The 25,715-nt window shown below is 48.1% G+C and overlaps 1 protein-coding gene across 2 annotated transcripts in view; it reads right to left on the bottom strand.

The window, feature by feature from the left end:
- The window catches only part of LOC106750299, a 296,840-nt gene that overhangs the window by 14,295 nt on the left and 256,830 nt on the right, over positions 1–25,715 (bottom strand). Inside the window, exons 2-4 of one of the 2 annotated variants that reach the window (XM_014630549.1) lie at positions 4,434–4,630; positions 1,453–1,585; positions 1,240–1,391 (exon numbers count right to left, since the gene is read on the bottom strand). The exons of the other annotated variant lie outside the window; for it this stretch is intronic. Of the exons in view, the coding sequence (XP_014486035.1) occupies positions 1,313–1,391; positions 1,453–1,585; positions 4,434–4,461 (240 nt within the window). The 5' untranslated portion in view covers positions 4,462–4,630 and the 3' untranslated portion in view covers positions 1,240–1,312. Of the gene's footprint in view, positions 1–1,239; positions 1,392–1,452; positions 1,586–4,433; positions 4,631–25,715 lie in introns of those variants that run through there. 2 annotated transcript variants of the gene reach the window in all.

Raw genomic sequence — 25,715 nt, forward strand, 5'->3', positions numbered from 1 at the left:
AGACGGACGCGTCAGCAGAAGTGCCGATATCGCCCGGTGGCCCCGTCGATGCAGCCTTAATCGCTGGAAGCTTAACTAGATTTAACGCTCTTGACATTTACCACTTTATTGTGAAACGTATGAGCGTGTTCCTGTTTCTCCCACTATCGCGGACAACACAGACATGTGTAATATTATGCGACGCCATTTGTTTCTAACGGCGCGATACGATTGGATAACAAAAAAGACCGCACGCACAGATACGATCGATCGGGTCGGCTATCTTTCGTGAAATAAATTTAGCGTGTAATTAACTTGGATCGCGCCGGATGGGAATGCGACGCGCGTCGCTCGCACGGAAACATGAAAAATGACGTATCGCGGCCAATTTCTCCCCGAACAACGCGGGGGCTCGCGCTAATTTCCCGAACGGCCCGCGGCTCGCCGGCTGGCAAAACGCGGCCGAATTTCGAGGCAAATTCGTTTCCGGCGGGCCGCGCGAACGAAATTCGTCCGGACGCGCTTAAATCGGCCGATCGGCCTGCGCCTTCTCGCGGCTACTTTCCGCCAGTCCAGTCGCCATTCGGATCATTTTCCAGTCCCGTCACGCAAGAACGTGCGCTCAGGATTTTCTTTTTTACGCGGGTGTACGCGCGCGATCGCGCTTGACTGCCGCAACCGGGAGGAGAACGCCTGGGAATTTTCCGCGGGTCCGGCCGCGCCTACGAGAACGAGAAATCGGATTATTTTTTTCCCGCGTGTGTCTCGCGCGAGACACACGTGGAAAACGCGTCGGTGTCGCCGTCATCGCGATCGTTGCGGTCATACTTCCCCGCCCTCTCACTTCCACGCGTCGCCGATCCCGCGGCCGCGCGCGCGCGCGATAATAAAATGCCCACGGGATGATCTATCGAGATCCCAGCGTCGCTCGCGCGATGCTCGATCTACGAGCCGCTGCGGGCCGTAAGCAAGGTGGAATTATCGCGATGTCCCTTGATCGATGCGATTGTCGTTAGATGTTGCCGGAGAACCGGTACTCAACCGCCGAGTAGTAGCGATCGCCGCGAACGCGCAACTCGTCCGTTCAATTCGCCTGTTGCGACGTCATCAGAAGCGCATCTCGAGACGATCGAAACATCTATATTGTTATTCGCTCGTCACATGTTTTTCGTTGTTACCATTCAAGCTCAACTATATATATGTTCTGTGTTGTCATTTGCTTCTGCTAAATATTGTTATTCATTTATACATCATTTAGGCGAAGCAGTGTACAAAATATTCTGTACCATACTCAAGAAAGATAATAATAATCATAGTAACAATAATAATAAAACTAGCTGTTGCCGCATTTTTTGGTCACTCTTGATGTTAGCTTCTTCAATACTTTTAGATTCTGTATAATTATTAGCGTCCTGTAAAGAAATACTATTATTATTATTATTACATGCCTGTCGTGAATATACATTTATTTACTTCCGTTCTCCGAGACACGTGAAATTCCACGCTACATCAAGTGGCGGCCGCAATCTGTGACGAACGGGATAAACGGGAGCGGTTCTTCGATCCGCCCGATACGATCGATCCGGGTAAATGATATTGCTTCTCGCTGAAAGCGCGGGAATTTATGTTTATGAGCGAACTTCGCCTGTAAAAAAGTAGGTAACTGGGATTTTTCGAGCGTTTCTCGGACGGACTTTCAACGGGTCGCGCGCGCGCGCGCGCGTTGCCGTTCGTGTCCTTCGCTGCTTATAATACCGGTCGCCTCGATTGCGTAAGCGATCGATTGGCTAGCAAACGGTTACAGTAGGCAGTATCGCTGGCTGATACACTCGGTCGTACTTCGGCGTGCGGCTTATACTGGAATCAAAGCGATTATAAACGATTCAGGTGAGGCCGCGGGCGGATTTCCAGCCCGGGATCGGTTGGAAAGAGCAAAAAGTAGATGCGAAAAACAAAACAAGGGAGAGGGAGAAAGAGAGAGAGAGAGAGAGGGAGAGAAAAAAAAAGAAGGAAATATTACGCAGCAGCAACGACTCGTCGTTGCGCGCGACGAGGCAGGCCGTGGTCAGGAATCACGTCGGCGGCAGGACGAAATGGCACTCGGGTGGATCTGTTCCTGCGGATAATCGATAACAGTGATTAACGGGGCAACGACGGGCACGGCGAGCCAACTGGAATACTAAAAGTACGCGCGCGGAGGAAGCTGATTGGATCGAGGGGAACGAGGTGAGGGATGCCCTGAGCGCGGACGATATAAAGGACGATAAACTATAAGTATGGCGGAACGTAAACGCGCGCGTTTATCTCCCGGAAAATTACTTATCACCGATATCGGTTTGTGAACTCTCGAGTACTACTCTCGAACGTGTTAATCACCCCCCCCCCCCCCTCCCTCTCCCTTCCTTCNTCTCCCTTCCTTCAGAAAGGATGCGGTCTTTCGATCCAGCTGCGAGACGAGGCGTTCGCATTGACAATATTGTATCTTGTTAATAGTTAATACGACACCATTTTACGAAAAATTCTCAATAAGAAAAATATACAGTTGGTATATGTTGCTTGTTGTTTATTACACAGCTCCGGGTTCGCTTAGTTCCCTGAGGGCGTTATAAAAAATATGAAATGCAAATAAAACGAATTAAACGCGGAAAACAAGACAGACACCGGTTTACAATTTTCGTCGAGCAATTTTTACCTTCCCGTCAGATTCAGATCGCAGCGTCCAACATCCAGCGACGGCTTTTAGAGTAGCCTATCTTTCTTCATGGCTGTCCACCTTCAAAGTCTTCACGATATCGTTCTTCGTTTAAACAGAGGCATTTTTACAGAGTAACATAAGAGAGATTCACGATCGTGGCGTATGCGTTTAAAGCGCTGCCACTCGACGGTCGATCGAGGGAAATCACAGCTGCTCACGCATTGAATATGCGTGTGAATATATGACGAGGGTGGATCTCTTCTTACTCGGGAACGGCCTTGTAACGAATATAATACGACGTGTTTCGATGGAAAAACGTCACGTCGCAGCCCGGTGCTTCAGTACGAGGTTGAGGCAAAAGGCAGGGGGGTTCCTCCTCTCGTACGAGGCCGGCGCGCGCGATCCGCGCAGCAACAATCCGATCGAGTGGATTTGATCGACCGGCTCGATCAGCTGGCGATCGACAGTCGCCGATAGTCGCCATAGCGACGAATCTGCCGCAGAGTGCGCTCAGCGATTGGTTTTCGCGGCACGATCTGACCTAAAACCGAGCTCCGCTCGGTTAGATTCTGCCCCTCCTATCCCCCCCGTCCCTGTCTTGCCCCTCGCCCGACTCGCTCCGCCGTCTCCTTTGCCTCCTTGATCCTCCGCCTCCTCCTCCCCCTCCTCCTCCTCTCGCCTGCTTCTCCTCCACCACCTTCACCCCCTCCTCCTCCACCGCCTCCTGCCCGTCCCGTCCACTCCCGTTTCTACGCATTTCACGATCTTAGCAGTGCCGGTTTCTGCGGGCGCTGCTGGGAAAAACGTTGATTTCACTCGGCCGGAATGGTGACACGATGTGCACGTCGAGTTTACACGGCCGACTCCTTCGTCCCTGTCGCGATACAATGTACTAGCGCGGCTTTAGCGTGACATTATGTGCGCCGCCGTGGACGATTACAGGACGCCGAGAATCCAACCGGTGCGTGTCTTCTTGGAAGAATTTCGTGCCTGGGCGAGATGGTCGGGTCTCGGCATTAATCCCTTTAATTCGCGTGCCTCTAATATTTATCCCCGACTCTTTATAGTTCGAGTTATCCGTGTATATTCTCGCCGGAGCAGGAAAACACGTTCGTCACGAGCTCACAGAACCGTCAGCTGATCGAGTGGGCGATCGAGTCGTTTCCTCCCTCGCGAATCGCGCCGCTCTCCCGTGGACTTTTACCTTTTACCTTTTTCCGTACTTACTTACCTTCGTATGGAGCTCTAGTGATATTTTTTTATCGAGACGCAATTATTATATGTTTCATTGGAAAATTCTTCACCGTCCGTTCGAATTCGAGCAAGCGGGATAGAGCGAAATAGTCCGCGGTGGTCTGTTGATATTTTGGACGGAGAGAAATTTTACTCGCGACATAATTTGGAGATTTCTAATCTCCGCACACGTCAGGTGTGTAATCGGCGGAAAATTTACAATCTTCTCTCTCCGTAACCCGCAAAGAAGTCCGCTGGCTGTTTCCTCGCCGGGTTTATTTGGATTGCTTTCCTGCCCTCCGAGAAAATAAATCCGGCCAACCATACCTCTCGATAACTTATTAAAACGGCCGGTAGTCACGAACGCGCGTACCTGCGACCGATCTTGCCTTTGCACGTTATAAATACTCTTCCGGGGACGTCGCCTTAAGCGCAATCGACGCGGTGCGTTTTGCAATTTATTGTGTCGCGCGCGCACCGAACAAAACTCGTGCATTCGCCCGGCAGATGTTGTCGGCGTTCTCACCTGCGACTGCAACATTCCGGTGCAACATGCGGAGTACCTAAACGATACGTGCATGTCGCAACGAAGAGAGAGAAAGAGAGAGAGAGAGAGAGAGAGAGCAGTTCTCGCCCACGTTCTCTGCCACGTCTTGTCGTCTTCGTAACTGTTTGACTCAATTAATCCTTAACCAGTCGCGCGCCTTTAGCAAATTATTGCACCTGAAACGAAATGAATAACGGATATTTTTATTTATTTACCTATTTAGTTATTCGTAAGCGGGTAACTTTTCGACGCAATATAATTTGAAAGAAAAAGATAAGAAGTGAGAAATAGAAGTGAAGCAAAAAAGAGGAGGATAAACGGATTACGAGTCATGTGATCACGTATATTCCGAATTTTCTCTGAATTTCACTCAGAATGGATTTCTCATGTATATCTCGCAGATCGAAATTTGTAATATAAAAATATCTCGTTACACCGTCATCTCTTTGCGGGACGCCCGAACAATTTTTTCTCAAACTAAGCCGCAGAGGAAATCTGACCGGATCAATATCTCCTCTGCTTTCAGCGAACTCCGAAAGCACTCGACCCGCAAGAGAGAGAGAGAGAGAGAGCGCAAGTCTCCGCAAGATCGCTGTGCATCGCGCTCACTAAACACCAGCATCCGAACGTTACCACCGCCCGCAGCGGTCGCCTTTATAATTTCGCGCGTAAACGAAAGGCCATCTCTCGCCATTATATCATACCCCTCAATTATACCGGTCGCGTCTTCTAAGAAGCAACCGACCGAGCCCGATCACTTCTCTCGAAAGATGATGTAAATCATCGAAACTTTACCGGCCTGTGTCGAGACTCGTTCTCTCCCTCGCTCGCTCGCGCTTTTTCACGCGGCCGAGAAAGCAGCGAGAGAAGACCAGAGGGTTGAAGTAGGCGGAGATAAAGCCGGCTAAGCGTGGCGGAAGAAATAAAGAAATATCGGCGCGGTACAGGCGCGCACGCCCGCTTGGTACCGGCAGATACCCGCGGCTGCGGATGTGTAAGTGAAAAGGGTTGGTCTTGTCGAGGCACGAGAATGCGGTTATGATAATGCACCGGCCACCGTGCTACGCGAAGAGACTCCGAAGGTGGACGCAGCAACCTCGCCGGTGGGGGAGACTCCTGCATCGCCGAGGTGTACGCCGGCGACGACGATGCTTGCTCCATAACGTACCCGCGCCGGGACATTTATCCACGCCGATAACCGATTTTGGCAAGGGGCAGCCGCGCCGTCGTCGTCCTCGTAGTCGTAGTAGTCGTCCTCGTCGTCGCGGTACCGTCCTCTTCTTCGCGCTCCCACCGCCTTCGTGCGAAACCCGCGCCGCGCAGATGCCATCGTGGCCACGCACGGTGGAAACTTGCTCGAATCTCCCATTGTTCTTCCAAACGGCCGCACCGCCGCCGAATCGAGCCCTCCGCCGCTCCCCCGTCGATTTTATTGTCGCGACTTTTTCGCCGCCTTGTCGGGAATTTAGCGAGCAATTGTCCGCGCTGCTTTATGGCCTCGGGAGCTCCTCTAAGCGCGACGTCTCGTTCTCTCTAGCCGGCTCGGCACATGTTGTTATGGGAAAACTTACAAGAATGCGGAAGAATTATCGGTACACTATTGAAGAACAATAGTTCTCCTACATCAGTCATTTTTTCGCATTCTTGTGATTTCTTCTTTCCGTACGGACGGCGAAGAATGAGATACTTCAAATCTAAGGATAAATGGAACAAAGTGAGATAATCTCCCCCTTAGCGAGATATGATTAATTTTACTGATAATAATTATGAACCGCCCTCCCCTTCCTCCCCGTATGCGAGCGCAAGGGCACTGGTGAAACGATCGTTGAGGATCTCGCGGTCGCATTCGTGCGCGTCGCTCTCGAACGTGACACGTTCTGGATCATATGTTAGCGACAGAAGAGCGAAGATAGAAAGAGATGATATCCCGAACGTCGGTGGCGCGAGAGGTTACGGCGACTTTTGAGAGCACGACTCGATAACGGCGACCCAAAATTCCGCTCACATCACCGAATAACGCTCTCTCGCACAACGACGGCAAGTAGCGCACACTCGGTTTCGCACGCGTCGAAAGAACCGCCTCGGTGGGGCTGGCCGCGCGCGCTCCGGCGACCGATCTAAGCGGATAAATTGTTTCCAGTCCATTAACCATTAACCGTGCCGGAGATTCGGATTCGAGGTTTTCTCCGAGGTATCGTGAGACGATTCGGTACGGAGGGAAAACGAATCGGAGGGTCCGGCGTTAAAATATAAGACGCGACGGAGGTGAAAAGAGAGAGAGAGAGAGAGAGAGAAAGAGAGGAAACGGGGGATTCTCGTCTGTCAGAAGGTAAGAAGGAAAGATAACGGTAGCGCTACGAGGAGAAGAAGAAGAAGAAGAAGACCGAAAAAGCGAAGAAGAAGCAAAAGAGAGAGAGAGAGAGAAATAAGCGAATGGGTATCACCGGTCCACCCGATAGCAGCCACCATCGGCCCTGCCCATCCACTCGGGCGCCGGTGGGGTAGGGGTGGTTTTTAAATAATTCCACTATTCCCATGCATATTGCAGGAAACAATTACAACTGTAATTGCTAATAGAAGATTCCAGACGAGGCCAGGTTTATCTCGAGGTTCAAACCCGCTCCTTACCCGCCCATTTTGCTACCGCTTCCCTGCTCTCTCTCTCTCTCTCTCTCTCTCTCTCTCTACACCACCCCATTGCTTGTCCCTCTGCTCGATGTACCGAGCTTCTTACTTGCAATCTTCTCAAACGTCCGATTCGCCACGACCGATAGCACCGTGTCTATCTCTTCCATTCTCTCTTTCCCTCCAACTCTCTCTTTCTCTCCTTCTCTTTCTCTCCTTGAGGAATACACGGGCAGTCGTGTAACTAGGTAGACGGTTTTACGACTGTTGGACACACCGTTCCAGCGCCGATTGTTCGCAAATGTATGTTATTGCGGCGCGAACAGTTGTCCATTACGATCGTTCGTAATCCCGTACATTCGCGAGCGGCGTTTACAACCTCTGGCTACTACTTCAACGCCGGGTGCTGCGGTTTCGTTTGTGTTAAAATTTCGCCCGGAAGGCTCCTGTAATCGTCTGCGAAGAGAAAGAGACCGCGTCAGCGAACGTCACGCGTCTCTCCTCCCCTCGTTCAGGGATTCGTTCGTCTATTTCGGGACGGGAGCCGGGACGTGAAAAGCCAACTGTAGCCCACCGCGTTCGGTTTTTCGACCGGGCAGAAAGCTGAAAAATGATCCCTCCCCGCCGCCGAGAAGAATCGAACTAAACGAAATTATACGGTTTTCATGGCTTGTTTTGTTGCGCGCGTAAAGACAGACAGGAAGTAGCGCGTATCAGTCGAAGCGGAAAGATACGGAGAAAGGGAGACGGCTCCGCAAGAGATGGGTGGGTGGAAAGAAAAGGGATGGCTACGGAGCGGGAGGGGGGGGGAGAGAAGAAAGAACGAGCGAAAGGAGGGAAAGAGCGAGCGAGAAAGAGACAGGCACCGGGAGCGAGGAGGAATGGAAGGAAAAAAATCAAGCAAATTGGTATGCAGCACACAACAACCGGCGGGTGGAACGAAGGGGGAGTGAAGTTAGGCCAGCTAGGGGTTCCTGCTCCTGGAGAGAGGGTGGGATCAATACTCTCTCTTTCTCTCGTCTTCTCTTCCACGCCGGCACGTACACGGGAGAGCGAGCGCGTAGACACGCGAGCGCGTACATGCACGCGCTTCCCTTCGTCGTTGTCCTCCTGCTTTTCTTATTTTCCTCTTCCTTCCTCCTTCATCGGTCGTCTCAGCCCGCGCAGCAGCCCGTGGCAAATCCCGAAATACTCGCAGAGCAGAGCGAGAGGCGCGATGTACAAGGGAGAGAAAAAGACAGAGAGAGAGAGAGAGAGGCGAATTCGTTGGCGGCGCGACGTGCCGATGGATCGCTAGAGTTGGGATTCTCCCGGTCGCGGAGTTACTCAACTGTGGTATCAGGATAATTATATTCGATCGGAAGGATGCGAGGTACAATAACCCCGTATCCTGTTATTTATACCATTATGTAGGGGCGAAATTGTTTTGGGCCGCGCACGGTTCCTGAATTCGCAGGAACACGATCATTTGCCGCGAAAGTATCGCTCGACCGACAGTATCGCGTGCCAACAAAAGCCTGATTGGGCAATAATTGAATAGATATATGATGATATACGAGCATATAAAATACCATATGAGAAAATGTAACGTTTTAAAACGGTTCACACGTTCTCGGCCCCGCCTCGTCAGCGCGAGAGATATGATAACGTTCGAGGCTGTCGTATTTTGGAATTGGGCCAACCCCGAGTGAAAAAGGAAAAGATACATGTATAATTATATTAAAAATTTTGTATTTCCGGGGGTGGCTGCTGGCGACGCGGCCGCGCAACATTCGTTCTTCTCCCTTATGAAAATAGCGCCACGACCGAAGACCGGACGGCAAATTACCAGGGTGGCCGGGGAACGGAAAAACGAGGGAATCGGGGGTTGCGCGACTACCCTTCCGCGCGGAATTTCGCGAGAAAATTTCAACGCGTCCGTACTAATATAATTACAATATTCCACCAGGGCGAATATACCGTGGGATTAACAAGGCACATCCTTGCGGAATACCGGAGGATGGGGGGGGAAGGGTTTGGCCGGCGAACCACCTACCCTAATTCGGGACCCGGAATATACACCGTCTCGCTCGCTCCCGTTCCTTTGGCCGCGCGAAAAGAGTGGAAAATTCGCGCAGCTTCGAAGCCTGGTCTAAGTCATTTCGTTAACGAGGTCACTCGACTCCCTTATAATTAAGCTCTTTGGCGGTGTGGCGGCTCCTACTCCGGCAGCTTTGTCGCGGGGAGAACCAGCACGAGTGCACGCGGCGAGCTCGATGCACAATCGCGGCGGAAAGCATCGGCTGTGAGCGGGCATCCGAAGTATCTAATTTACTCTTTAAATTTCTTCTCGATGGAATCTCACTTAAAACGAGCGGACAGTGGCGGTGTTTTCACTCGAAGCGACACCGAAAATATTGCTACTCGAAATCGCGAGAGGGAATGTTTCACTGAAGCTTGGAGTGCATTCTGATGCCGTATGAGCGAGGTGCTTCCAGTCGATTGAAGTATTCCTGCGAAGGTGGAGTGAAACAGATTCACTGTTGAATTTCGAGCACGGGTATTCATTCAATGATTCGTGATAGAAGAATTTGTTCTATATGTGTGAAAAAGTCATTCGTCTCGCGAGGGACTCTATTTCGAATATTTTGCGTCGGATTTCGCTCAAACAGATTTAGAAAGCATTCTTGAAATATCTGGAAATGAAATCTCGCTCAAAACATTCCTGCGATGATAGAATATATCAGATTCACTCTACAGAATGGAAATATTCACTCTATATAAGCAAAAAGTTACTCGAATTCGAATGATTCGACTATTTTCCGAGTAGAATTTCGCTCGGGCAAATTAAGAAAGCAATCTTTAAATTTCTTACGGTGATCTCTCTTCGTTCAAGAATTACGTCACGAGGAGGGAGGATCTATTAGCTTGCGTGATGTCTATGATGGTAAGGAGTGCGGAGGAAGTGAAGGCCAGAAGACGTCACATTAGATGTCGTAATTTATAAATATACGCATAATTATACGCATAATTGTCCATTTTGCATTCGATTTTTATTTAGTTCGGTTAGTTTATATTTAATTGACACTTGGTTATATTTAATTAGCATTTTTAAGTTTTGTCATGGTTTTGTATTAAAAATCAAAATGTCAATTCTCAAATATCTATTCTTTTTAAAACGCAACTTTTCACTCTACCGATCAAAATTATAAAGTAAAGTAATCAATTTGACAATACATGCCTAAAAATTATTTGTATTTTATAAGAAGGTAGTAACGTGCGGTCTAATAATTATTGCAAATAATATGGTTATCATAAGCTGTTTGTTTTTATTCTATGTGTCGGCGAAGGGGGGACGGTAATTCCACGACGTGGAATTCCAGTCACGTAATATTAGAAGGGGAATACCTTGTGACAAAATTGTGACGAAGGGAAGAGGGTTGAGTAAAAAATACCCAAATTTTACATGACGTAATTGTTCCTTCCGTTTTGCGACGGTGGAGTTTATCAGATTCACCGTTTGATTTTGAATGAAAATATTCACTCGACGATTCGGGATGGACAATTTATCCTCTGTGAGTGAAAAATCAGTCGAATTTGCGTGACTCGTTCCGCTTTCCGAGTGAAGTTTCGCTCCGAGAAATTTCGAGAGTACACGGGACACGCGTATTTCACGACGGGGCGGCCTGGGCCGCTATTAATCGCGATATGAAGTCGCGCGGAGCCTCCGCGCGAGCAGGGTGGACTCTCGGCGAGAATTTTCGAATTCCTACGGGCGAGGGCGAGCGGCGGCGGTATGGGAAGACAGTCGGAACGAAAGCGGGAACAAACGATCGGACGGTCACGTCCTGGGTTAATGCCGCATGCAGCAAAGTCACCAGGTTTATTAAACCGCGGGGAAGAACGGAAGAACGGGAAGGAGTTCGCGGGCTAACTTTGAAGTCGCGCGTCGAATTAATGCGTTAAAGCGATTGCGCTCTTTCTTGAGGAAATTGCCCCGGCGGCGATTAAGTTGATAGAACTCGATTAATCCGCGCCGGCGAAGTTCGTACGCGGAGTCAGCGGCTCGCTCGCCGTCCTCGTCATCCTCGTCGTCGTCGCCGCGTTTATCGTTCCATATAACGCGGACACGCGCGATCCCGGTGTCTTAACTCGCGAAAAATACGTATAAGCGTTTTTCCTCATATCGCTAATCAGCGGGATTATCGCGCGATTCGATCGACCGGGAGATCGATGATACTCGATCGGCAAAATACCAGCCGGCCGGTCGCGAACATGCACGCATCACGCTACACTCCTGTCGGGAAGTCGTGTGCGAATGATATCGAATAATTATCGTCTGTATTTCATAACGGTGATTTGAAAATCAGCTTCCGACATGAGACGGCGATACATCGTGCTCCTCGAAATATAGCGATCTTAACGTGACATTCTGATCTGTTTATCCGTGATTAGCGCGAATTCACGGCGATTATCTCAATTCATATTAATCGTTCCCGGGTCGAAACACGCGAGTTAACGCTGCGCCAAGTCGCTCGTTGGTTGAAGGTCGGTGTTTTCGCTATCGTTCACGTCAATCTGCCATCCTGATCCTTTTGCTCCTGGAAATCTCGTCGCGCGCCGGCGCGACGAAAATAGACGAGCTGAACTAGGCTCTCACTCCGGTCTTTGTAATGTCACATTTACAAGTGACACTAAAAACAGAGGAATGTCGTAATAAAACTCCTCTATACAGAAAAAAATGCTAGACTCAAGTAAATCATTATTCCGATACTCCTTAGAAGATATTTATCTGATCCAGTAATATGTTTTCCTATTAAATTGTCTGAGTAAAATTTACTTAATCTAAATAAAAATTTGCTAAGAGATATTGGAGTAATTATTCACTTAAATTTAGCATCTTCCTCTCTATGTATGAATATGAATGCAAGTCCGATTAAATATTAAATTAAACATTTTTCAAAGTGAACGTCTCTCTCGACGCATCTTTTATAGTGCTAAGAACAAGACGATCACATTTTATGAAAGACACACATTTTTGAATCTTTTTTAGACGATTTCCTATTTAAATGAGACCGGTATTGTACACGCATTTAATTCGCAAGCGTCATGCAGGGAAAAATAAGCGAACAGCCGACTCGCGGCTAGTCGAGTATAAAGAAGCGAATGTAACGAAAGAGATGACCCTTGTAAAATTCCACGTGTGGCCCGATTAACATAACGAAGAATCATCGAGGTACGTTCGGGTAGCGATTTCCTGTCGGATGACCCCGACAACGGAAGTCGTTTCACGGAAAAATCGGCGGCGTAGAATAATATGCGCGGACAGACAATGCATAGTCTTTCTGCACCACGCGACCAAGAGTTCATGGCTGTCACCTGGGTTAGGGGTTAGGATTTCCGACGCTATTTATTTCGTGCCAAGGTCGACTGCCCAACTTCACCCCACTCCGGGCTACTTAATCAAAGTATGATTGTCATCGCGCCGATAATCCATCCGAAAATAGAGAAAGTAATGGAACTCGTGGGCAAAGTACAAAGCGGCAAAAATATCGAAAGCGTCGCTCCCGATTCAACCGGTATCAATGCGAATTCATCGGCGGCTTCACCGCACGGAACGTCTAGTTATTATATCGTACTGTTTAAAGTGCAATCATTGTATTATCAGTGAAGCAGTCAATAATTACTGGCCATAATGATAACACTGAAAATCAGTAAAATCTCGCTACAAAAGTCTGTTAATGGCAGCAACTGTTTCCACTGGAGAAATCTAACTGCAGAAACAGTAAAAAAAGATATTATTTATTACTTCTTTTTTATTACCTTAGTCATACTTTTAAGGTAATGTGAATAATTTTCCCTGAAATTTGTTTCTTTCCCTTAATTATGTTTAATTGATTTAATTTGTATCGTATTTGAGAAACACACTTATCCTGATGAAGACCCGAACTCGAAACCTTTCGCTCTTGAGTCTATTACTATACGACATGTGATTGAATGCATACACGTTATTTATATATATATTTCTGCTACGGGACGTGTAACAGCGATATGCGATAAATCTTTCGAAATCAACGAAGTAGACAAAGGAGCTAAGTGGAAGTGTTTCCACTAAAAATTAATGAACACTCGTTGATTATCGGTAGAATATTGTTTCACTGATTCGATTTAAAAGAGCAGTATTACTCCGAAAAAGAAAAGAATGGAAAAATAAAAAGAAGAAAGAGGAAAGATCGGAGGATGTATCGCGTTTTTCAAAAATATTTTACGAATTGCGTTTCACGTTATTTTCGGCCGATACGACAAATGCATTTTCCTAAGCGATCCACTACGGTAGCTCGTTTCGGAATCGATTTCATCCGACCATAACATCTGGGAGCTTAGTGACAGGTATTGCCGCAGCAGTTGGTATCCGCCCATCGAGAATAGGCGGAGGACGGCGAGGTCAACGAAGGGATGCGAGAAAAGTCAATGGTTACGGTCGAAATGTATAATAAATAATAATAATTGCCTCTACGTGTTTGCACAATGCGGCTCGTCGCTTAGGCCACCGCGTCCGTACAAAAAAGATGGCGTTTATATCCTCAGGACTAGTAGCTGAAGAGCACGGCCACGCTCACGCGTTGGAAGGAAACGGCGATTCTTTTATGGGAAGATTAAAAGATCCCGCTGCTGCCGTATTAGCGCCCCCGCGAGAGATTTCCTGTCAGAAAGAAGAAAAGAAAAGAAAAAGAAAAAAAAAATAGATCTTGCGATCTCTCGTGACCTTTGTAATTCGCGACCGGCTGGCGAAATGTTTATCGAAGAGGCGAATAATACCGTATAAATAATATATCGTCGGAGTCGTTTAACCCGACACGATAAGTATCGCGCGATATTAAACCATTTAACTACATATCGTTAATTATTCCGTCTCGTGGAAACCTTTTTCCCTGGATTTTTCACCCGAAAAATTGTCCACGCTAGGCACATCTACGGGCGAAGAGGAGTTTATCGCGCGGGGTATTTTCCATGCAAATAACGGTCTCGATGCGGAATTGTTTCGTCGTGATACTCGACTCGGCGTGACCGAGTCTCTTTCGGGGATTAATTAAAGAACCTCGCGGCGCGTTCCTGGAAGGGAACAACCGCTCCGGCCGCCGTCGCTTTCGCCCGCCGGCTGGATCGCATGTTTCGGTCTAAATTCTTCGTGGTCTACATCACGGTCGTGTAAGAAAGCGTCAATTTGGCGTCGGATGCACGAAAGTCCAACGACGTCGTTACGAGAGAGCGCCCGGGCGTTTTCCAGGCTCATCGGACCCCGTTCAGGGAGAGCGAGAGAAAGGGGGGAGGGAGGGGGGAGGGAAGAGCGGTCACAAAGGGACCGCGGATATGAATTCTTATTTCACCGATGAGGTAAAATATTAGGAGCCCGCATCCGCCGAGGGGGTCCACCGGCGCGTCCATAAATAAGATTTCATCGTGTAATACGTAATATCGCGTGCGCCCTATCCATTGTGTATTTTTATCTTCATTCATTTTGCATAATTCCGCCCGTGGCCCGCGTTTTCGGCCTTAAATCGCCGTCGCCGCCCGGCGTCGTTCGGCGTCGCGCGCCCGAGAAAAATCGCTCGATAGTCGTCGACTCGGTATTATATCCGCCTCGCGTGAATTTCCAACGCTCGTGCTCCGGCCGAGACGGAAAATCTTTTCTCTGTTGATTTTTATTTACGCACCGAAGATACGACGCACTGAAAAATGTGTTTGGTTGGATCTTCCTGACGATGGACGACCAAACGTCTCGGTTGAAGGAAATCGAATTTCTGGCTACAAGAATTAAATTTGGTTCATGAGAATTGGATATTTTGTTTTCCTCAATCATAAAATGCGTTTGGTTGTCCATTCTCAGATAGACCCAACTAAACTTACTTTTTAATGCGAGAACTAGGCGCGTCGCGCATTTTCCGAAACGGCCGATGAGTGAGTTTAACGAGTCCTCACTCCCCGGGGGTTTCTGAGCGGAAAATTACGCAGAAAGGACGCGAAAACGTGGCCCCGGCACTATATCGAATGCTACGAGACGCTCTTTCCTCTCCAGTAGCCATAAAAGAATATATGAAAAAAGATGCGCGCAGTGAAATTCCCCTCTCGGGGGAGCGCCGGTTAAACGAGGGAATTAAGGCGGTTGAAGGGCGCCCGTGGTTTTTCATCATTCTTCATCTTTTATCCGAAGTATGAGCGCGCGATTCTCGAGACGAGCGAAGCCGAGCACGCGCGAACTCGCTCGCTTTGAACGCATAAGCGTAATTACATCATCCGTGAAATTGAAAAATCCAACGAACGCGTGCGAATGCATCAATCGCGCGATTGCTTAATTTTGTAAATAATACGTTTTTCTTTCTCGCGAAAATACTTCGTCGATCGAGCCACTTTTGAACGGCAAAGAATTCGCGCAACGTGAATGAATGCAGTTCATTACTCGTTAAATTTCTTCGAGCAAAATTTCTCTCAAAAAGTAACGGGACTGCCGATTCACCGGAACTCGAATTTTCACTCATATACAGAACGAATTCTCCATTCTAATTCGTTGGGATTGAAGAGAATTTCTTCGAAAGGAAGATTGCAATATTTTTATCTCGATAAACTTCAATACGCACTCGGTAACCAATAGGAAAATTTTTCTTTGTAGGATTACTAAAAAAACAATTTATTCTATTCGATATGAGTATTTCACTTTGCAAAAAATTCATTGAAATAAAAGTGCTGCAACTTTCTTTCTACTGATCATACTTTACCGTCATTGAAACATATGCGCTCTAATCGATTAAACGATTAAACTCGCATAGATTAAGAATCCACTCTAGGGTTGAGTTTAAACATTCACTCTGCGACTTCGAATGGTTGTGTTGTCACGTTAAGTAATGTTTCATTCGTTTCAAGTGAAATTTCACTGCGAGAAATTTTGGAAAGTACATTTCACCGACGCGTTGTCAATTAATCTAGAAATACGCTTCGAAAACACCGCCGTTGCAATTTGAATAACAAAGTTGCAGAAACCGGTCCGAGTTCCCGGCGAAAATCTCACGACCGAGGCGGAACATCACTTTTCCGGGGTAACATTACTCGCAGAACTCGCTATTCCGCCATTCTCGAGATTGCATCGGACGGAATAAGTAATCCGATCGGGAAGCGAGCGGATCTTTTTGACTATTTACCCCGACGAGGATCGACTCTTATCGCGCCGTCCGTCGATTCGGGAGATTCTCTCTCCCTCTCTCTCGCGCGCGAGATTGCGCGATTTCCTCGGGGAAGAGTTCGGATGGCGCGCGAAGGGATCCTCCAGTTCGACGTGCCGATCCTCCCCCTCCCTCCCTCGTCCCCGTTTTAATGTTTACCATTTATCACGGCTCCCGATTGTCTTCCGGATGACAAAGGATCATATATAGCGGCCGCTCCGCTCTTTCTCCCTCGCGCGCGCCGCTCTTCTACGGCCCCTTTTTATTTTGCGGAAATGCGTGCGTGCCGGCGCATAACTTTCAGATGTCGTGTGGGGTTTTATCGCACGGACACCTGTCCTACTTACAGGCTCGTTATTATCGCGGCCTCTTATCTCGCGCCTCTGTCAATCTTTTCACAGTAAAGGATTGTATCGCCGCGCTGTTCGACAGCTTGGCGAACTTATTTCTTGCGGTGAAATTAATAAAAGAAAGAAAATCGCCAGTTGTCACGCATTACTGAGATTGTCCCGGTGCTCATCCTTCTCTGTAGACGCGATATTCGAGGATTCCAGCGCTACCATCCAGACCACTTAAGTCACCTTTTGTCACTTTTTCTTGACAAGTCATTATAAAATTCACTATCGGCCATTTATTATCTCATTTTATCTCGGAAGCATCCCTAGAATATTGCGATAGTTACTTGATAGTTTTATCAGACGTATTGTTGCTCAATCACTTTCCGTGCAAAAAGCGGGAGGGGGCACGAAAAGAAATGCCGAATCGTAAAATGTCCAACAGCGGTGTAATCGGGGCAAATCTTCTTGATTCAATAGCCAACATAATTAAAACTACTATATTATGTTTTGTTTCCACAGTTAAAGTATTAGTTTCAATGATACCGCCGTTGAATCAAGAATATTTACTCCGATGGCGCGTGCTGTTGAAAAATGTATTGATTCAACGGCACTGCTTTTCTTTTTGTTGAGGAATCATCGGTCGGTCGGTTTATTATTGCGACTGGACGCCTATCGGGCGGACACGTCAAACGCATCGAACGGCTATAATTAAACGTATAGAATCAATTACACGATGAGCGACTCGGAGAAAAAGACAAGCTGGCGCATACGGACCGGCCGGCGCTCCGCGCGGCATGCGCGACGCGCGTACGCACGTACGAAATAGCATTTAGTTAGTCCCAGTTATGGGATCCCGCTAGATTAGGGGTTATTAGGTGTCGGTGTCCCTGTGTTTCGAGCACGGCCCCTCGTAGAGTGCTGTTTAGCTCGGGCGTGTGTGCTGCTTTCGGTTTCGACGTTTTTCGGCCCCGCGGTCTCTGGCAGCCGCGTAACGTGTTATTACGTGTCTGGCGGTCTGGCCAAAGAGGGAGGAAGAGGGCACGAGAAAAAAAAAGGAGGATCCGAAGAGAGGAAGAGAACGAGCGGGGGACGGCTCCACCTCGAGCCGCAGCAACAACCCCCTGAGCCAGCTAAACCGGGACTCGTCGGGCCCCGCGGGCACAGTGCCACCAGTGTCTCTCAATAAAGATTATCCAAATTGCTTAAGGACTCTCGGAAACGATCGCGGTGCGCCTTCCTTCAGACGCCTCGTCGATCGAAAGACGACGTCGAGGAGAACGAGATGATAGGGTGGGGTGTCGTTCGTTATTTCGTAAACGTGGACGAGCAGCGCATAAATGTTCGTTACTAGCTTGATAAATTAACAGATTAGTCATAGATTGGTAATAAGTTTAAGACTAGGAAGTTATTATTAATAATAACAGAAGAAATTTATGTAATAATACTTAAAATATATAAAATAACTTGGAAGGGTTATTATCGATGGGTGAAATTTATAAAAATTATTATCGTTACTACTGAACGTTGCAACTATTAGCTATTCTTGTTATTATTGTTATTATTAAACAATTGAAACTCGAAGAACCGCGCAATCCTTCGTCGGAGATGCGGGTCGATATTTTTATGAAAACTGCGAATATGTCGACGAAGTGGAAGAGGCGTATAGTCTATTATAAGGACGACGGGGGTGGGGGTAGGTATTTTTGAAGGACGCGCGCTTAAAGGGAAGCTCGATCGTCCGTTTCGTGGCTGTGATGAATTTCGTCATTTCGCTAAAACAAGGCAAAAGCGCAGCGATGCTCTGGGCGAATCTTTATTATGCGGGGATGGGGTTTGCAGGTCGTTATATTATTCAATAGCTAGAGAGTCCGGTGAGAGTAGAAACGCTCTTCCAAGAAGCCGGTGTGGTTTCAGATAATGGACCGGCGAATTGGGATATAACGTGTCTTAAATTGTCTAATGAGTGTCCGAAGGGTACTATGGGTCTAAGGTTGGCCTATTTTTTCACGGGCACAACTATTATCCGAGAGAGGTGCACCGTGATAAACTCGCTCGAGAAATTAAAGCCCAATAAGTCGCGTCTCGTACCTCCCACGATCTCCCTCGCGACTTTTACACCATAACGCTACGAAGAACGGCGAGGCGGAAGAAATTGAAGGCATTTCGAAGCGAGACGGCGGTTCGGACCTATTGATCAACCGATTGTCAATTATCGCGCACCCTAACGTCCAGGTTTACTCAAAGACGAAGGGGGAGAGAGGGAGAGGTTCCCGTTCGCGCGGAGAATATCGCGTTCTTTTGAAAAATTAAATCAACGGACAAAAGTGCTCGTCTCCTCGCGATAAAAAGCTCCTTCTCGCGGACGTAACGTTCTTCTTTTTATTCCTTTCCCGGCGGGCCTCTCGCGCGAGAGGAAGGATAGACAGCAGCCTTGTTCACCGCGAAGGAGGGAGGTAAGGGGGATTCGATCGATTTTTAAAGCAACCGCAATATTTGACAGCTACAGCCCACGGCCGTGGTTTCGGCGCCACCTGTTTCACGACCCTCCGGCCTCCGCCGCACACCCACGTTCCACGGCTCGGCACCAACACGCGCGCGCGTGCACGCGTACGCACACGCACGGCGGCAAGAGGGAAGTAGAATCCGACGGCGCGCGTCTGCGGTCCACGGGTAACTGCACCATGCTGGCAGACACGCCGCCAATAAGTGAACATCAGTTGTGTTCAACACCCTCGCTTTGTTCCACCCTCGCCCCGTGCGCTCACGAGCCGTTCTGAAATCCATCGGGCCGCGACACGCCGCAACGGGCTCGATTCCGCAAGCCGTCAAATCTACGCGATCAATTCAGTGCTCGCAGCTTGTACTTTTCGAATAAGACCGAGCGAGAACCCCGCCGGGCGCGACAGGGAGGCCCCGTTGTTTCGGTCGCCTGTCGGAAATGAACATCTTCATGCCACACTCCGGTATCTCTTTGTCTACTCACGAAATTTCTTCCAGCAAAACTTCACTCGGAAAACGGAGTGACCGCCGTCGTACTCGATTCCGGGTAAATTCGTTCCTAATTGTAGGATCGATATTTTCACTCGAAACGGAAAAGTGAATCTAATACGCTCTGCTGTTACATTAACAGTTTTTGAGAGACTTCGTTCGAAAAAATTAAAAGAGTATTTTCTAAATATCTCCGGCTGAAATTTGATTCTGAAAAGGACGTGACATCCGAGTCATTCAAATTCGAGCGAATTCTCTCCACTTTGAATCGTCGGGTGAACATTTTCACTCGGAAATCGATGAGTAAATCTGATGTGAACCACCGTCACAGACACGGTTTTAATCAGACATCGGATATACCCAAGAAATTTGCAGAATATCTTCTCAGCTGCTGTTTTTCCAAACCTTACCGGCAAAAGTGGGATTAATTGTCACTTGAAGGATCTTCGGTGTTTGCTCTGAAATGATCAGATTTAAATGTCTTGTTAAAGTTGGCTCCGCTCGTTGACATCCGTTTACTGTTACCGAATACGCGAAGAGGTCTGATGTCGGTTCGTTCGCCGGACAGATCGGCTACCGAGATCAGTCGACCGCCACGGACAAACGACCGAGAGACCGGGGACGCGAGAAAGAAGGTTAAATACGCGAGAAGGAGAATTGAGTTGACAACATCGGTGATGTATGCCGGAATGACCTCGAAGTCCGTGGGCGCGACCCTCCAGCAAATATATCGAGGCCTTTGGACGACATTACGGTGTTATATGCGCGGTGTGCCACGGAGAGACATTGATTTATATGAGCCGAGAGTCAACGCTCGTGGAACACCTCGACCTTCCTGGAATATCCTTCGACCGCGGATCCTTCCGCCGCAAACTTTCCCGGCTAGGTTTACCCCGCGGAGGAACTTGTCTGTTTTTCGCGAGCGGTGGAATCTGCGAGTTTAATTCGAGCCCGCCAGATGCATGCTTTCCGCGAGAAACAAAATTTGTTCTTCTGTATTTTTAAGACAGATATTCCTTTTTTTACTCGTAAGCGCACGACGAATTGATTATTTTATCTTAGTATAATTTTATTCAGATATATCGATGAACATCGTTCCGAAATCTGGATATCGAGATAATCTCTCAAAATGCGATTTTCCCGAAATAATAATAAAATAATGATAATTATAATTTTTCCATACGTCATTTCGTTGTACTTCTTGTAACTTTTCGGGGTATTCGCGTGTTTCAGACACTTCAGGAAAATTATATTTCGGGAGGTTATTTTAACATCTGGATTTCGAGATTGTGACTTTTTGGAAAATAATCCTACTTTATGCATCTTATTATGTTTTCTTTTCGGCACACCGAATGTACGCCGATACATAACACACGAATCAGATTTACCGTGTAAAAGTCACCGGACCACTTTTTCGCGGAGGATCGCGGCCAAATAACAGTTTACCTGTAATATACTCGAGAAATACGACGCGGATCTATCACGAAGAAGGACTCGCGCCAAGATCGAGTGTCGTGCAGGCGGAGCGGCAGGGTCGGCGACAGATAAGCCCGGGGGTGAGCTTGGAGGGGAATTCACGTATCGACTCGATTTTGACGGAACGTGGGCATTATTTATTTTAACCCCAGCAGCTTGGCCGCTCTGGAGGGACGCCGGCGGGTGCATTCTTACGAGGAGTCACGTACTCCGAAGGTGGTCGGAGGGTGCCGATGGAAGGCGATATATTGGCATACCTAAACCAAAAAGAATTTCCAACGCGTACGTATCCTTCGTTCGTTCGTGGACCTCCCCTTTTTCGTCCTGCTCGCGAGAGGAGACGCACGTCCTTCCGTTCGTCCGTCTGTCGCTTCGTCTGTCCTCGCTGGTCAGGCCTCTCGCTGATGCAACACGCTCAATTGCGAGTGTCGAGGGTGTGATAGATGTCCTTCCAGCGTAGGAATGCGGGAAGAAGAATGACGGGACAGGGGGATGACGCGTGGCGGAGGTGGTGGTCTAGCGATCAACCGGAATACCGTCGATTCGGGGAAACTCGAAGGTATACGCGCGTTTTTCGCAAAGTTGTTCTTGTGCCAGGCGGACCACGAGCGAGATAATTGACATCGCGCGTGATATTTTCCAACGAATTTAATCTTAGACCGAACAATCCTGTAGTTTATATTGTTACTAATCATTCGTGAAAAATTACGACTGAAAGAAAACACGTAATATTGCGGGAAAATATTAATTTTATTGAAAAGTACCGGCTTATTAATATCTAGTTAGACTTAAAGATAACGGAAAAATTAAGACAATAATATATTCAGCACAACCTGAACGCATGTTGACTTTATGGGCACACATTGCTGTTTTACATGCGGTTTTAATGCGGTTTAGTTGTCATTTTCTTGGATTCGACCGACACACAAAGCGCAAACACTGTTCGTGCGATAGGAGGAGCGTCGTAATTTTTACGATAGTTTAGTGATCCAAGGTTAATGAAATGGAAATCGACAAATAACCGAGCGCGAGTTACCCAACAGCGGCGAACTAAAGACTAGAAGAGAGAGGTAGAGTGAGAGAAAAAAAAAATCAATTCGGCCTTCATATCGCGAGACAAACTGCGGGTATCTTTTTTTCACGAGGCGACTCGACGGCTTACAAACCCACACGAACACGCTCTTTTTTTATCACGAGGAAATGCCGCTTATCGTGTTCGATACGACGAGAGTATCTCGCGGATAAAACGCGAGTCGGGCGTAGGTCGAGTATCCAGGGTGGCACATAAAGCGACGTTCATCACGCACAATAGACAGCCATGAAGCAAAACGCCGGGCCGCGGGCCGTAAACTGGAAATATGTCAAAGATAATAAAACAATTAGCCATAAAACATAACGACCCCCGTATGTACCGTATATAGCAGGCGATGCCGCGCGGCTGGTGAGGAACGGCGGACGAACGGAGCAGGGAATGGGCGAAGGGGGCCAGAACGGAACGGCGATTGTACGGCGGAAAGAAGTCGGCCGAAACAATGAGGCAAGGCGAATGAGAGAAAGAGAGGAGAGAAGGGTAGGGAGATTCAACATCGACGTCTCGGGGAAGGGATTTACATATGTTTTCGCGGTAATAAGTGTTTCGCGTAAGCCCGCGCATATTTCACGTAATCGCCTCCGAGATAAATACCGTCGAAACGTGCCAAGTAAATCCCCCCCCCCCCCCNCTCTCTTTCCCTCTCTCTCTCTCTATTTATCTCTTTCCCTCGCAAGTGTTATAAATGCGCCGCACGACGATGTAGTAACCGTGACGACTCGAGTTTGATGGCCGCGCGCGCCTACTTGGAGCGCGCGGCGTTTCGATCGGCGAGCGGGATCATCGCGGGTCGAAGTTGAATCAACTTCGGGGACGCGAAGTAGTTACGGAGTCGAAAGCGGGTTACGTTCCACTCGTCCCTTTTTCCTGCCCCTCTCTTCTTTTTTCTTGCCTTCCCTCCGTTCTTTCTTTTCACGGCGCGAACGGCAGCGAAGAATTTTTGAACGAGAGCGGATTCGGCTTGTAGAATCGTGTCACGAACTCAAGGTCGCTCGAAATTCAGCCGAGAGAATAAGGGAAGGCGGCTCGTGCGGGGGAGAGGCGGAAGGGAGCGCAGGAGGGAGAGAGAGAGAGAGAGAGAGAGACCTTGGCCGAGGTGCAACTCTAGCGCGGCCGGAATGATAAATCGCTCGCGAGCGGAGAAGTCGCGCGACGGAGTATTTAAACGAGGCAATCCTCCTCCCCGGCCACCGCGAGCAGATTAAAGCCACCGTGGTAATGTAGCTCTTAATAACAATCACGTCGCGGAATCCGGATCGTAATCGCGAGCGAACGCTATCAGCGGGGCTGATTGCGGAGAACGGCATTACCTTCTACACGGTACGGTCCTTGGCGCGCGGTCGCCCCGTCCGGCTGTTGTTCTCGTTTACTCGCGTCGATTCATCGAGAGGACAAACCGACGGAGAGGGAGAGAGGGGAACAAGAGTGTGCGTTTCGTCTTTATCGGGCTAATTATTGCCGTTGATCTCTCGCGTCGAATTTTTCACCGGTTATTATCGGCCGCGCGGAGCCGTTTCAATTTACAACGGTCCGTTAATTCACGTCAACGTCGCGTCGACAATTATCGTCCGAGGGTAGGAAGAGGAAAGGAAAAAAAAAAAACGAACGAGGAGAAGAATGAAACGGCTCTCGAGGTACATTTGTTTCGACAGCTTGTCAGCTCCCGATACAAAGTGGATTCCTCGAGGAAAAGAAAGCGCGTCCCGCGGCCGGGGGAGACGGTCGAGCGGGCGAACGAGCGTAGGGATTCGTCCGTCGCGTCCGGGGTCCTTTTCCGGCAGGCTGGGATACACACACGATGCACAAGTCGCGCTGCATCAGCTAGGCAGTAATGAATTCGGAGATAAATGGCCGGAGATACCAGCCAATATGTAGAACTGTCGTTCCTCCGTCCCGCAGCACGGACGTTTTATCGCCCGGGTGGAAAAAGAAAGGAGCGGAGGAATGAGTCTAGCAACTACCCGTCGCCGCGTAACGTCTCCTTCCACGGGATCGTGTCTTTAACATATGAAAACACGTTGTCAGATAGCACCGCCGCGGGATATACGCTCCGCCAGCACGGATCTTCCCGGCGGGGAAATTTATTAGACCGGAATACGATTTAGAGTTAACTCCGCGGACACACCACCGCCGCGCGCGCGCTCTCTCTCTCTCTCTCTCTCTCTCTCGGGGCCCGTGTTGTTTCAGCGAAACTGGTTTTCCAATCGATACACGCGGGGCTATTAATACATCCGACGTTATTCGCGCTCGCGATCTGGCGCCGGACGCGTTTTGTGAGCGCAATAATATTAGCCTTGCCGCGCTAATCGGAAGAGGTAACTTCATTAGGCCTTTCTTCGCCTCTTTGCCTATCGTCCTGCCGATTTTCCCAGGTTGTAGAAGTCGGATCGGTCATTTTCCTCGCATCGACCCGATGTGTTTTCACTCGTCGACGAGTATCGGATATTTCTGCTCTCGATCTTGGTAAAATCTTCGGCGTCGTCACCGAAGACCTTTCCACGACGAAATGGTCGATTTGGAGTATTCCGAGAGTCGGAACGTGCACCGTGAACAATAACAAAACATTTTGCGCTTGTATTGAAATTGGTACTTGTTAAAATTTTCACATAGCCGTGTGTTAATTTAATATTTTGTATTTGCGTTATCTCAATATATATATCTTGGGTTGAATCGACATTCAACGTGTGTAAATGTTAAAATAACGTGTTTTATACTTCATTGTTCATTAACGTACTAATTTTGTGTTAACTTCTCTGACATATTCATCTGTTAAATTAACACAAAAATTTGTTGGGAACGTGTTAAATTTAATTAAATTTAACACCAAATTTTGTACTATATAGAGCGAAACAACCAAATTGTTTGGGGGGTTAATTTTGAGAAAGTCATCTGGTATGACAATATTATTTGTTTCTAGATCCAAAATATTGTAAATTTTCCTAAAATTAAAAAAGAAATGTACGCTCGTTTTTGAAAATTTTGAAATGGCTCCGCAGATCTGAATTTAATTTACGAAGGTCTTTCAAGTTTGGTTGGTATTTAAAAATCACCCGCGTCTGGAGTTTTGATCATAGATCTCGGTGTTTCGTTCCACTGCGCGACGGCACCGGAAAATCTCAAAGTGCCACGACCTTTCGTAGTTTCGGATTAACATACGGTGAATAAAGCCTTCCGGAGCGACTTCATCATTTTTCGTGGTGGTAGGAGGATTAAAGGACACGTAACACGACGAACGAGGAGACGGACGCGACTCTCTCGCGGTTCTTTTGTAAGACATGCGGTACCGACAGGACGGTGTAATAATACCGTCGGACACAATGCACGGTGCGCCATAACGGTTCTAGAAAGAACGAGAGAGAGAGAGAGAGAGAGAGAGAAAGAGAGAGAGACGGATAAAAAGCAAGGAAGCGAGCAAGAGGCCTCTCCTTTTGCCACTTGGTTCGTTTCCGGGGTCGCGTCTCAAAATAGAAGTTGCAAACCACGACGCATCATTCTCGTTTTAGCGCAGTTTTACGGCCTGCCTACGAGCTATCGGTTCGTTTGACGGCTA

This window comes from Dinoponera quadriceps, unplaced genomic scaffold (assembly GCF_001313825.1).
Source record: "Dinoponera quadriceps isolate SergipeBrazil2010 unplaced genomic scaffold, ASM131382v1 scaffold5335, whole genome shotgun sequence".
Lineage (NCBI taxonomy): Eukaryota > Metazoa > Arthropoda > Insecta > Hymenoptera > Formicidae > Dinoponera > Dinoponera quadriceps.